The sequence below is a fragment of the Emydura macquarii genome, unplaced genomic scaffold (genome assembly GCF_026122565.2).
Source record: "Emydura macquarii macquarii isolate MOO-44397 ecotype Brisbane River unplaced genomic scaffold, CSIRO-AGI_Emac_v2 contig_2422, whole genome shotgun sequence".
Taxonomy (NCBI): Eukaryota; Metazoa; Chordata; order Testudines; family Chelidae; genus Emydura; species Emydura macquarii.
Window position 1 is genome coordinate 927,178 of NW_027132559.1, and position 13,308 is coordinate 940,485.

General features: G+C 41.3%; 1 protein-coding gene and 1 long non-coding RNA gene across 4 annotated transcripts in view; one reads left to right on the forward strand and one right to left on the reverse strand.

Annotated features, from left to right (window-relative positions):
* LARS2 (leucyl-tRNA synthetase 2, mitochondrial) overlaps positions 1–12,743 on the forward strand; it is a 118,552-nt gene extending 105,809 nt beyond the window's left edge. For 2 of the 3 annotated variants that reach the window (XM_067561728.1, XM_067561729.1), the window contains 2 exons: positions 3,171–3,298; positions 12,082–12,743. In XM_067561728.1, the coding sequence (XP_067417829.1) occupies positions 3,171–3,298; positions 12,082–12,261 (308 nt within the window). In that variant the 3' untranslated portion in view covers positions 12,262–12,743. The remainder of the gene's footprint in view (positions 1–3,170; positions 3,299–12,081) is intronic. The other variant, XM_067561730.1, reaches the window with a different exon arrangement.
* LOC137162037 (uncharacterized) lies at positions 7,174–10,899 on the reverse strand. The gene is made up of 3 exons (XR_010922246.1): positions 10,707–10,899; positions 10,198–10,280; positions 7,174–7,658 (listed from the first exon to the last, which is right to left on the reverse strand). It is a non-coding gene; the product is annotated as an uncharacterized lncRNA (long non-coding RNA).
* Positions 12,744–13,308: the final 565 nt, after the last annotated feature.

Here is a 13,308-nt window from a genome sequence, read left to right on the forward strand (position 1 = left end):
TCTTCTCCAGACTAAACAAACTCAATTTTTTTCAATCTTCCCTCATAGCTCATGTTTTCTAGACCTTTAATTGTTTTTGTTGCTCTTTTCTGGACTTGGATTTGTCCACATCTTTCCTGAAATGTGTTGCCCAAAACTGGACACACTACTCCAGTTGAGGCCTAATCAGTGCAGAGTAGAGCAGAAGAATTACTTTTTGGGTCTTGCTTACAACACTCCTGCTAATACATCTGTAGAGCAGGTGGCCATCCCTCCCTGTCAGTTTCGGAGGGAAGCCACACCCACTCCCTACCCTGCTCCGGCAGGGGTTGGCCCAGCTCGGGGCAGGGAAACAGTTTCTGGGCTCAGGCAGGACAGCCCAAAGGCAATAGCCTGAGCTCCAACAGGCAGCAAAGAGTCCAGAGGCCCCTGGCCGGTGGTCGGGGGAGGGGAACGCAGGCCCACGTGACTCCACCGTGTCCCAGCCCAGGTCCCTAGCCGTGGCAGAGGGGTATGCCACAGAGTCAGTGGGGTTCCAACCACAACACGCTGACTCACTGTCCAGCCCCCCAGTCCCCGGACTGGGTGACCCTTCCCCGGAGCAACTTCCTGCCTTGTTTCCCTTGGGTACCTGGTGTGCCACCGTCCGGTCAACCTCATCGGGGTAGTCACCCATGGGCAAGTTGCAGAACCCCTCAATGTCGTTGGGGGGTAGTAGGTCGGGCAGCTCATCAGGGAGGTCGGCGGGGCGGCAGTTCCTCCAGGTCCGGCCCTGTCAGGGCCCGCACCTCATCATCAGCCTCTGGCAACTCCAAGGGCAACTCCTTCAAGTCTGGCCCCAGTACTGGCCACCTCATCCGCATCCAGCAACTCCTCCAGATACTGCCCCTCTGGATTACTGGTTCCGGCAGGGTGTTCAGCTCTGGGGGTACCTCTGGGCCCCAGGCCGCCCGCTACTCATTTGCCGGTGCCCAGGCCCTGGTCCACTTGCCCAGGTACCAGGCCACAGGCAGCTCTGGAGAACAGGATGTCCTTTCCCTCTGGGAGTTGGCCACCAACTGAGCTCCTGGGCCTCTCTTTTATACTTCCTGTCCCACCCTCTCGCTTTGGGGTGGGTGGACAGGCAGTCTCTGGCTCCACCCCTCCAGGCCTGGCCTGTTCCTCCCTGTCAGTTTCTGAGGGAGGGCACACCCACTCACCACAGCATTCCAGAATGGTGTTTGCTTTTTTTGGAACAGTGTTACACTGTTGACTCACATGTTAGCTTGTGATCCACTGTGACCCCCAGATCCCTTTCCGCAGTACTCCTTCCTAGGCAGTCATTTCCCATTTTCTTTGTGTGCAATTGATTGTTCCTTCCTAACTGGAGTACCTGGTACTTTGCATTTGTCCTTTTTGAATTTCATCCTATTTACTTTAGACCATTTCTCCAGTTGTCCAGATAATTTTAAATTTTAATCTTATCCTCCAAAGCACTTGCAACCCCTCCCAACTTGGTATTGTCCACAGACTTTATAAATGTACTCTCTATGCCATTATCTAAAGATATTGAAGATGAAGATGTTGAACAGAACTGGACCCAGAACTGATCCTTGTAGGACCCCACTCAGTATGCCCTTCCAGTTTTACTGTGAGCCACTGGTAACTGCTCGCTGGGAACAGTTATGCACCAAACTTATTAGTAGAATCTTATAGTAGCATGTTCTTGCTTGCCATCGGTAATAACTCCAGTCCACCCCCTTTCTGAGTCACGAAGGAAATAGCTTGAGTATTTTTGTCATTTATAGAAGTAACTAGTCCACAACATTTTTCTGATACTTTAATTTTGAGAAAGTTAAATTCTTTTCCTGTCCCTTCATTTGTTCTTATTCAATACATTTGCCTTACCTGACTATTCTGATAAATGTATTTGTTATGCGTGAAATATTGTCAATTCTGTTTGACTCTATGAAGTTTTTTTTTTAATTGCTTCATAAAACTGATTCTGAGCAAATCTCTTGGGGCAATGTTGTTTTTCCTTATTCTGTGTTTGAGTCACTGAAGACACACATGTCTTTGATCTCTTTTTCAATTAGAGTTTGTAACTGTATGTTGACAAGATATGCTTTCAAATACCCATCTGGATTTGCAATTCCGATTGGGATTTTAGTTTAAGAAAACATTTAGAACTGTGCCATCTTATTGAAATACATGATGTATTTTTACTTGTAAAATCAGGGAAATTTCAGATTAACACAAATAATTACAATGGTAATTGGAATCATCAGTTTAATTTTCAAATATTTTTGTAGATGTTCAAATTCAATGAAATCGGTGTTTTTAGTTTATCCCACAACAGGAGTAAATTAAATTATTTTATTTCCACATTAAAGTGTTCATTCCATGAAAGAACGATTTCAGAACTGTTTCATTCTACCCAAATATGATTGACTTACACTGAAGAACAGGAATTGGTTGTCTTGTATTTTGTGTGAATGAAGTCTGTCTGATAAAAAGGGAAGCACTTATAGAGTTAACCTGTAGCTGTAGACAAAATCAAAATGTAACACATTCAGGGAGTGTGAAAGTGTGCAATAATGTTTATACTTAAATTCTGTAGAGCCTTGCATTTGAGAGTCTCAAAACACTTTACAGACATCTGTTACATAGCCTTGAAAATTACTGATATACAACATTTTACAGATGGGGAAACGGAGCCAAAGTAGTGATTTAAATATGAAAGATATGGTGTTGAATATGTTGTGAGATTGAGACAACTAAAAAATTATTTAAATCAAGAAGTAGTGTAGAAGAGTGTAGAAAATTGCTTGTCTATAAGATTAGAGTTTATTGTATGTAACAATGTAGCAGCAATTTAAATTAAAACAGAGTACCTGTTGTCCTTCTATATCTGTGCCTGATGGCAAAGTAGCAAAGGTTTTGGAGCTTTAACAATAATCTGAAAAACATTCACAAGTTCACATTTGAATCCCTATATGTTATATAAGACAATCCCCTTCGAAGCTCTGAATACTGTGTATCTTTCTGTTTATAATATGCTGTATGCTAAACTAAACCATATTATTTCCTCCCAGTGTGTTTGCTGTAGACACGATTTATATTAAAGCAGTCTTTTGACACATTTATGAAACTTGAACCAAAACATTAAATCTGTTGAGTATGATCAGCAATTTATCAATTTCACGTTGTAGGTTTGGCGCATATGCAGAATAAACTTTGTATGTATCATAAGTGGGATGATGATGTGCTGCACCAGTCCTGGCCCAAAGTGGACCCAGAATACCTCCAGCAACCAGACATCATAGAGATGTCTGTTCTGGTAAGAGTTTACAAGCTGAGTTTCAATAGTGGTCAATGAATGCATTATTAGCTCACATACTGCTAGTTTTGGTCTTGAGGACTACAGCTGAGGTCTTACATTGCTGGTTGACTCAGTGCTAGATTAGATAGAATGAAAGCTAAAATTAGAATTGTGCTGGATAATTTGGAAAACTCATCAGAAGAAAAAGTTTAAGCAGCCCTGGAAGACAAACCAAGGGGAAAAAAAAGTATAGAGGTATCTGTATGATTGTGGATGCTATTACTCTGATAGGTTTGGCTTATGCAGAATTGAGGACAGGGACTACAGAACAAACCTGACTGAGTCTAAAGCAGAAACTATCAACATAATATCAGCTAAGGGGCCCCTCCATATTTTTAATCTATTAATCCATTAATGATGATGTATCCAGACAAAAAGTGTGTAATCATAGGCAAAACTGGCTGCTCTGCCTATGGATAAGGTTGCCTAACATTTATCATTGTAAGACCCTCCTTTGAGTTGGTTGTAATTTATCCAAACTTTGTCTGGGCTAAAGTTTTCCATGTTTGATCTCTGTCTCAGGCTGACATTTTTGGCAGATTTCAGCAAAACATGATTAACTCTTTCCAGGAATGAGTATGGGAGAAAATATATTTGCAATGCAGCTAAATTAATGTTACTGTAGGAATCTTTTGTTAAATGCCTTTTTATTGTTAATTGTACAGCCTTATACTTGCATTAATTGGGTGGGGGGTGGATTAAAAATCCTTGTTTATTTTCAAAAAAGGAGAAGGAAAAAATTGCCAGAGTAGTGGCAGCATGTGAATGATCATAAATATGCTTTAAGTCCTCATCTCATTTGGGTGAACAGAGTGTAGGATGTGTGAGTTTCCTGTGTTTTGCCATTATAGTTTAGCTGGAGACAGTTTTATTATAATTTTGCATTGTGACAACTGTATCCTCACATTGAAAAAGATAAAACTTAATGAAATCCTATAATTTCAGGACACATAATTCACAGAATACTTTCTACTCCTGTGATTTTTTTTCCATTTCTGATGTTTGAAGGCTTTGGAGGTGAGGGCACGCTATCTTTTTTGGAAGACTTTGGTTGTAGTCTTCCTCATGCAGATTGTTCTATTATCACACTGAGACCAAAAGTTCCTATCCTTGCCTGAGTCCCTATTTGATCCAAATGGTCAGAATGTGGTATACCTTATCTTCAGCTAAAATCCTTAGCAAATGCTCAGAAGAGTCTTTCAGTTGCTTATGGTTTTACATTTTGTTCTCCAAGCAAAGGAAAGGCCCTAAAGCCAATTGGGCAAAAACTTCAGGCTACAGTTTTTGCTGTAGTCCTATTCTTTAAAAGAAAGGTATTACAGTTGTTTACAATGACAAAAGCGTGGGTTTTTTTATTCATCCTTAACTCAAAAACAATCAAAAGGACTTTGCTGAAAGTTACAAAAATGTAAACAAACACACACCTCATCTTCAAGACAAGTGCAAAGTACTACCCTTAGGATGAAAAAAATCAAATGTACAACTACAAAATGGGAAATAACTGGGTAGGTGGTAGTACTGCTAGAAAGGATCTGATAGTGGATCACAAATTGAATGAGTAAACAATGTGATGCAGTTGTGAAAAAGGCTAATATCATTCTGGGGTGTATTAAGAGGAGTGTTGTATGTAAGACACAGGAAGTAATTGTCCTGCTGTACTTGGCACTGGTGAGGCCTCAGCTGGAGTATTGTGTTCAATTCTGGGCACCACACTTTAAGAAAGATGTGGACAAATTAGAGAGTCCAAAGGAGAGCAACAATGATCAAACCTGACCTGTGAAGAAAGGTTAAAATAAACTGGCCATGTGTAGTCTTTAGAACAAAAGACTTGGGGGGGGAGCAGGGGGAGACCTAGGTGACAATTAAAACTTTTGCTTACCTTTCTCATTCTGATGTTTATGTTGTCCAGCAAAACACCTCTGCTCATCTTTGTTTTCCAGCAGGTTGCATGCTGAGTCTTTTTGTCAGTGGTCAGCATTATTGAACCCTTTATATTCCATTTCAAAATGAATGGTGGTATAAAACACTCCCTGTAAAATGTGAGTTCCTAAGGCCTCGGTCTAACCTGAATTTGCATCTTTTAGAGAGATGGAACAGTCTGTGTGCTTGAAGCAGCACATGTTGATTTAATATCTATTATGTTAAAGCCTTCTCTGAGCCAAGGGAAGTAGGTGAATTAGAAAAGAGAGAGCAGTTCCTTTTAAGAGCCAGGCATTCTGGGAAACCTTGCCCACAAGATGAGAACCTTTGGTTGCTCATTGTAAGAATAAGGTGAGGGGGATTATGGAGAAGCACTGAGTTATTTTAACAGACTGAGTATTCTGGCCTTAAAGCTTTAATGTATGGGGGGGAAGGAGTTGTATGTCTATGTAAATAAACTGTCCTCATTTTTTAAAAAAAGTCAAAATAAAGAGAATTATTGTTGGTTCCAGAGAGGCTTTGTCTCTTCACAGGGCCGTGCACACAAACTGAAGCTCTGGGCCACACCCCTGGTCTCTTCTCAATACATTGCACTGCTGATGTTTTGTTTGCTCAGACCATTGCAAGTTATTCCTCTTGGCACAAAACACTCCATTATTTCCATTTTGTGTTGGATCTATATCTATCTGTATTTAACTCAAAGCAGCAGCAGGAACCAAAAAGAAACTGGTCATTGCACACTTCGTTGCTACTCTGTAGATTACCTGCAGGAGAGAAGCTTTAAATACACAGTACAGTATGTGTGCATTTCTGTTGTCCCAGGCATTATTGTGGCGGTGAGTGCTGCACTTTGCACACCTCTACTTTACATCATACCATTTGGCATTGTAAAAAATATCTGGAACTGGAGTGTTGTGTGTGTCAGCTCAATGAATTAGAAAGGAAACACAGAATGATTTCTTTAGAAGCTTAGGATCTGATTCCACAAACACACATGAGTAGAATTTCTCACATATCAGTCAGTGCCTGCAGAATTGTTCAGAATTCTAGTCCTGCAAAGGAATTTTTTTTAAAGCTGGTTTGTGATTTTTTTTGTTGCTTTATTGTGCTTCTTTTTGCAGTATTAATGAGGGATTGGAGTCAGATGGGTGTAAAAAAAAATATTGAAGTCTAACTTAAAGATCTTCTCCCTTTAAATTGCTCAGTTTTCAATCTTTTGCAGTGTCATTGTTTCACTAGGCTCCAATCCCTGTAAACTCTTGCAAAGTAGGTGACATCCAGAATTTCTAATGTAAAAAAGAAGCAGAAAGGAAATTGACAGTTTCCTTCCTTATACATCATAAAGAAGCAAAAAAAGGACACCCGCCCAGTTTTTGTCCCCTTTTGAGGGTCAACTTGAAGTATATTTTTCAGTAACACAGGACATAGTTGGGACACAAACAGAATATTTGCACCCTGACTTTCTGGTCCTGACACTTCTACCTGGAGCAGACGTGGGCTATATTATCCCACTGAAGGTTAGAGAAAGGTGACTAAGCATAGTAATTTCTTTTAGACTGACCTAGTGTTAAAAGGCTCTGTATCCTATTAGCAATCTCATGAGCCATCTAGTCTCCCCGTATTCTTTTCAGCACTCTATTAATTTTGATATTACACTTTGGTGTGTTTCATCAGTGGAGCACCCTTTGCACCACCCAGTCAAAAAGAAATAGTGTGATGAACAGCTTTTGTATATTTTTTCACAAAAGCTACAATACAGTGTTGTTGTGTATGGCTGAAATCTATGGGGGTGTTTCATATAAGGAATTAGAGTAAGGTCTAATGTATAGATAGGGTTGCGTTGGTTTTTTTTAACTTTGTCTTTATTTAGGAAGTTTCAACAGATTTACAAATCTTAGCCCTGTAAATAAGAGACAATACAATAATCACTACAATAGTGACCTTTTGTTTAGAGACACATTATATAGTAATATAATAATTGGATCTCTCTATTTAACAGGGTGTTACCATGTTACAGAATGAGCATCCTTACGCATGACTTGTCATTTCTAATGATTTTATTAATGGGAGTGAATTCTCTGATTACACATTTTACAAACTGGGCACATGTAGACAGGTTTTTATGACCCATAAAAGCTGAAACAGACTATAAATGTGTGTTGTTCTTCTTCGAGTGCTGGTCCCTATGTGTATGACTCATGTATGTAAGCATGCACACCATGCACCTGACTATGGAAATTCTTCAAAGCAGTGTCCATTGGCTCGCACATATGCAGTAGTTCTCCTTGTGTTTCTGACCAAAGGTATAAGAGGCAGTGCGGGTCAACACCTCTCCAGTTCCTTCTCACCTCTACATGGCCTGAGTCAGAATCATGTCCTCATTCACTAGGTTATATAACTTGCAAAGAAAGAAAATATTTGTAAATAGCTATATATTTTATCTTAGTAATTAGTAGCTAAAGTTATAGTTAGCATAGAATATATCTTTTCCCCCTGTTGAGGAACACCTCCCCAGCTCTGGGACTATGCCCAGAGTCCCAGGATTCAAGATTTGTCACTCCTGCCCTCACTCCTTCTGCATCAGTAATGAACATCAACATATCTCTGCAAAGTGCAATATCCAGCGCTCCTTCCCACTCAGAACTCAAGAAACCCGTGAGCTTCACCTACAAAAGCACCTGATGGAGAAGGTTATGAAGCCCTTCTCTGATCCAGGACACAGCGGTCACCCTGTACATTGGCCTCTACTGACCAGCAGGGTCTCTCCAAGCCCATGCCTTGGAGCAGAGCCTTCAACATCTAAGCCCAAGGACTCTTCTTCTAAGGCTCCCCATGAGTGGAGGGTACTCATGGCTGCAAGGTCTGTCCATCAGAAATGTGCTACCTCCCAGTACTGTCTAGCTTGAGTGAAACAATGTGTATGGAACCTGAAGAACCCCAGATTCAAGGGCAAGGTGTGTTAAAAAGAAAGATCTGCTGGTTCCATCAGTCACATTAGTGCCAAAATGTAAGGACAGATATTTGCTGTTTCCATCTGAGTGCTGGTCCAGATCCATTGTTGGTACCGCCTCATTCATCTAAAGACCATCCAACTGCCATAGATGCACTGGGTCCTTCAGATTTTACTTCTGGAACCCCTCAGATACCAGGACATATAGAAACATTTGTAATGCTGGAGGATATATTCCTCCCTTATCCACAGTCTCCACTTCTTTCCGGTAAGGGATGTCCTTACTCCAGAGAAGGAGTCTGTATCAATGTCCCAGGAGCAGTCCCATTTCCAGCTAGCTGGCAAGAGTGCCCTGGTTCCAATGACACTGCCACTACCAATGGAACAGTTCTCAAATGAATCAAAGGAGATAGCCACACCAATATCTCCACAGAGACACTTGAACCCTGACAGACAGGGTACCAGTTCCCTTGGGTCCCCTGCAACTGATTGATCCTTCTTTCTGTCTTTATTGGGATCCATGGGATCCTTATGGCCGGATTTCAGGCCCTTCTCAGAAGTCATACTGCTCCTCTCCCTCCTCCTGCCAACCTGTTCCATTGGTGTACAAGGAGGAAGAGCTGATATTTCTTTCAGCCCTCCAATCCCCCCTTCTGGGGTGGTGCTCACCCGGACAACCACACTGCTACTTAGGGTACCAGGACACCCAGGAGAGGCCAGGCTACATACAAACATACCGGAACTGAGGGCAGTCCACCTTGCGTTGAAGGCCTTCCTGCCACTCATATGCTTACTCCATGTACAGATGATGTCAGACAGTATCACCACGGTGGTCTATATAAACAAACAGGGAGGAGCAAGATCTCACCCCCTGTGCCTGGAAACCATCAGACTTTGGAACTGATGCGTCAGGAATTGCATCACAGTACGTGCTGCATATCTCCCCAGTATTCACAGTGCCCTTGCAGACAAACTAAGCAGAAACTTCTCGACAAACCACAAGTGGGAGATTCATGACACAGTCCTAAGCAAGATATTTACACAGTGGGGTATTCTCCTATGGGATCTCTTTGCATCCCACGTTAACAGAAAGCTCCCCCTAAATTGTTCCAAAGGAGACATGGGTCATGACTGCCAGGACAATGCTCTCCTGCTGTCTTGGATGAAGAGCCTCAGATATGCCTTTCCTCCCATTCCCCTACTTCCACAAGTTGTGGGATATGTCAAGATAGAGCCAACATCATTCTCCTAGCATCCTATTGTTCGTGAAACATCTTAACAATGGCTGTCCTCCCACCAATCAGGATCCGCCCATTCCCAGAGATCCTAACCCAAGATGGAAAAATCAAGCAGGAGGACTCACTCCACCTCACAGTCTTGTGTTTGATGGGTATTATAAATAGAATGCTCCTGCTCGTTCCCTGTCCGGAAGATCCTTAAGCAAAGCAGAAGGACTCCACTAGAACCTGCTGTGTGGCCAAATGGAGACACTTTTCAGCCTGGGCACAACTCCTCCAACACTCTACAGACACCTTTAGGATCCCGATTGTCCTAGACTATCTCCTGTCCCTGAAGACCTCAGGTTCGCTGCTAGTTGACTGCAAGTACACCTACCTGCGGTAAGTGCCTTCCTTCTCTGGTGGAAGGGACACTCCATCTTTACTCACACTGCTACAGTTTGATTTATGAAAGGTCTCATTAGGTCTTTCCCACCAGTGCTTAAACTTACACCTCAATGGAACCTTAACCTCATTCTATTGATACTCACAGATCCATCTTTCGAACCCATGGTGGCATTGCATGACCCACCTGTCAACAAAGGTGGCATTCTTAGTGGTTATCACTTCAGCCAAAAGGGTCAGTGAGCTCGGAGCCATCCTGGCAGATCCTTTTTATACAGTTTCACAAAGAAAAGGTTTTTTTCCAACTATACCCCAAATTTCTTCGCAAGATTGTTTGAGTTCCATATCAATTAAACGATACTTACCTGTATTTTTTCTGAAACCCCACACTTCCTCTGAAGACAAGAGACTTCACTCCCTCGATGTTCAGCGTGCTCTGATGTTCTACCTGCAAAGAACCAAACCCATTAGGAAATTACCAAGACTGTTTATTGCCATAGCAGAGAGATTGAGAATGCATGGGCAAGACATATCCTCCCAGAAGATTTCTAAGTGGGTTTTAGGATGCACCTTAGAGTGTCACAAGAGGGTAAAACTTCTTCCCCGGGCAAATCACAGCTCCTCCACTGCCTCCACAGCATACTTATCTGACATTCCACTGCAGGACGGCCACCTAGAGTTCTGTCTACATGTTCACAATTTAGTATGCTGTAGTTCATGTTTCATCACTGCAGATGCAACAGTGGGATCAGCACTATTGCAAGCATCTTTGCTATCGCCTTCCTTGTGCCCACCTCTAATCTCAACACTGCTTGCAAATCACCCACATGTGGAATACACATAGGGACCAACACTCGAAGTGGAGCTTACTTACTGTAACTGGAGGTTCTTTCAGATGTGTGGTCCCGATCTGTATTCCACATGTGGGAGTACACATGCACATCATATGCCCGAGTCCGGAAATTATTCAAAGCAGTGTCTGTTGGCCCACACATGCGCAGTAGCTCTCCTTGTGCTCCTGAGTGAAGGTATTAAAGGCAGTGCGAGTCGATGCCTTTCTGTCATTGAGAATTGCACAAATTATTTCCTTTTACATAACCTGGGACTCACCACTTCCCAGTACAGTAGCTGTACTATATACTAATATCCTTGATAAAGTGCAATGGCCAAAAAGGTTTCAGGCAAGCTCCTGTCCAAACTCCATGGAAAATGTTACTTTCTGATCCAAAGGGCAAAGAGCTGCATCACCAGCAGTGACCTTCCACATTCATACAGAGAAATAATTTGATTAAACTGAATAAAAATATCTAAAAACCACACTTGATATAATTTCAGATTGGGGTTGATTCATTAATTAGATGAAGATGTTACAAACAAAGATGGCAACTTTTATGGTCATGAATCTCTTGGTTTTAAATTGGGAGGAGGTGCTCAACTGCGCTGTCCATTCTCCTTCCTTTATCTGTTTCATTGGCTGAAATGATCTGCAATGATGAAAGAGTGAAAGGCATCCAGAGGTGCCTTTTAAAATAAATCTCTGTGTAGATGTTATTCTGCTGTTGTGTGTGGTTTTGCTCTGCTGATAGGGACCCAGTACGGAAGTTGCTTTGTAAAGCAGCCAAACAGATGAAAGCATTACCTTCTTAGGGGATATGTTCCTAGCAGTTGCTATTAGCTTTATGGATAATCATCTTTTAATAAACGGTTGTCTATTTTTATAAAACTTGTTTGTGATGAATCTCGTTCTGAGATATCTCTTCTGTCACGAGTTTTATTTTAAAATAATGTTGTGGTTTAATCTCTGTAGTTTATCATTCAAGTACTTAAAAAGACAAAGCAAAAATCTAAAGCAGACTGTCAAAAATCTCCATCAGCCAAACAGTTAGATTTGCTGTGTCCTTGTTCAGCTTGTGCAATTGTCTTATTCTCAAACGTTTAATATATCATAGAGTTGTATATTCTGCTGACACTAGAAGCCTTCAAAAAGGAGAATTTCATATTGCCACTTTCAAGTTTCCTTGACCATATACTGTGAATCAGAGTCCACGGTCCTTCTATATGGTATCAAGGGGGTTATTTTTTTTCTTTCTAGTCAAAAATCTCTGTCTCAAGGAAAGAAAGAGAGAGAAGGTTTGATATCATTGTTTCCTATAAGTGTAAATGGATGGATTGGGGTGTAGATATTGAAGTCCTTTTGGATCAGTTTAGTAACTTCAGTCCTTTCTTGCTTTCATATCTCTGTTTTCCAGATCAATAACAAAGCTTGTGGCAAAGTTAGTATGCCTCGCCAAGTAGCCCGTAATGCTGAGGAAGTCCATGAACTAATTCTTCAAAGTGAGCTGGGAATCAAACACCTCCAGGGACGTGCTATCAAAAAGGCCTTTCTGTCTCCAAGAACTGCCCTCATCAACTTCCTAGTGCAAGAGTAATGGGAAAACGTGTTGTGTAAGGCTGCTAGCCTGTTAGTGGCTGATGGAATGCTTCAAAATGAAGCCCATTAAAAGATACCAATTATGCTTATTTAAATCTATTTCACAATGGAGAAAAAGGAAAAATCTTTACTGGATAAAACTGTATTGCTGCTGATCCTTGTCAAGCCAATCTTCATTTAAACATAGAGAAAAGCTAAAGTATTGGGGTTTCCTATTTGATCAGTAAAGGAAACTACTTGACCATATTCTCATGCTGAACTACCATGCTACTGGAGGCAGCAGTGTAAGGAAAAGGGGGCAAAAGAACAAGGGAAGGGTGATTTGGGAGAAATATCTGAAACTGCAGTTGTGGCCATTAGAGATGGTCAATCTACAATGTCTGCATTAGTATTCAATCTCTAGAATGCATCTTACTCAGAAATTGACTTTGCTTCTGTCAGTGTTGGTAAATGTGATTAAAGAGCCAAACTGCTAACTAATCACGAGTTGTCACCAATCATGACCTTTGCTTCCTAGATAGCGATGATATTTGGGTTCACTAATATGAAATAGCGTTATTCCTTATCATTTTTAATGCAATTTAGTGCTCATAGGAATCTGTTAGCACAGGACTGTGGCTAGGGTAGTGTAGGCCACCAGAATAGAACAGAATTTGTTTTCTACAGATAGCATGTCTCAGAGCACTTCAGCATTGTACAAAAGAATTACTTAAATACTAGTAATGCAGGTCTGGGGAAGACAAATATAACATCCTTTTTTGGTTCAACATGAGCTCTCACATTAGAACCCAAATGGCAATTCTTGTTTTTCAGTGGATTTCATTACGTGCAAATAAACAATTGGTGTTCCTAATGGCATCTAAAATCAATGAGATGGTTTCATAAAATACAGAGTAATTCTCATGCACCAGTGCAGCCATTTGTTTTGTGCAATACATCCTTGTTACATGCACAAGGAAATGTTTACACTGTTTAACAAAAGGGAGAGGGAATTTGAATCCTCAAGATTGCAGTCATTTGGAATGGTTTTCTAACAAAGAAAATG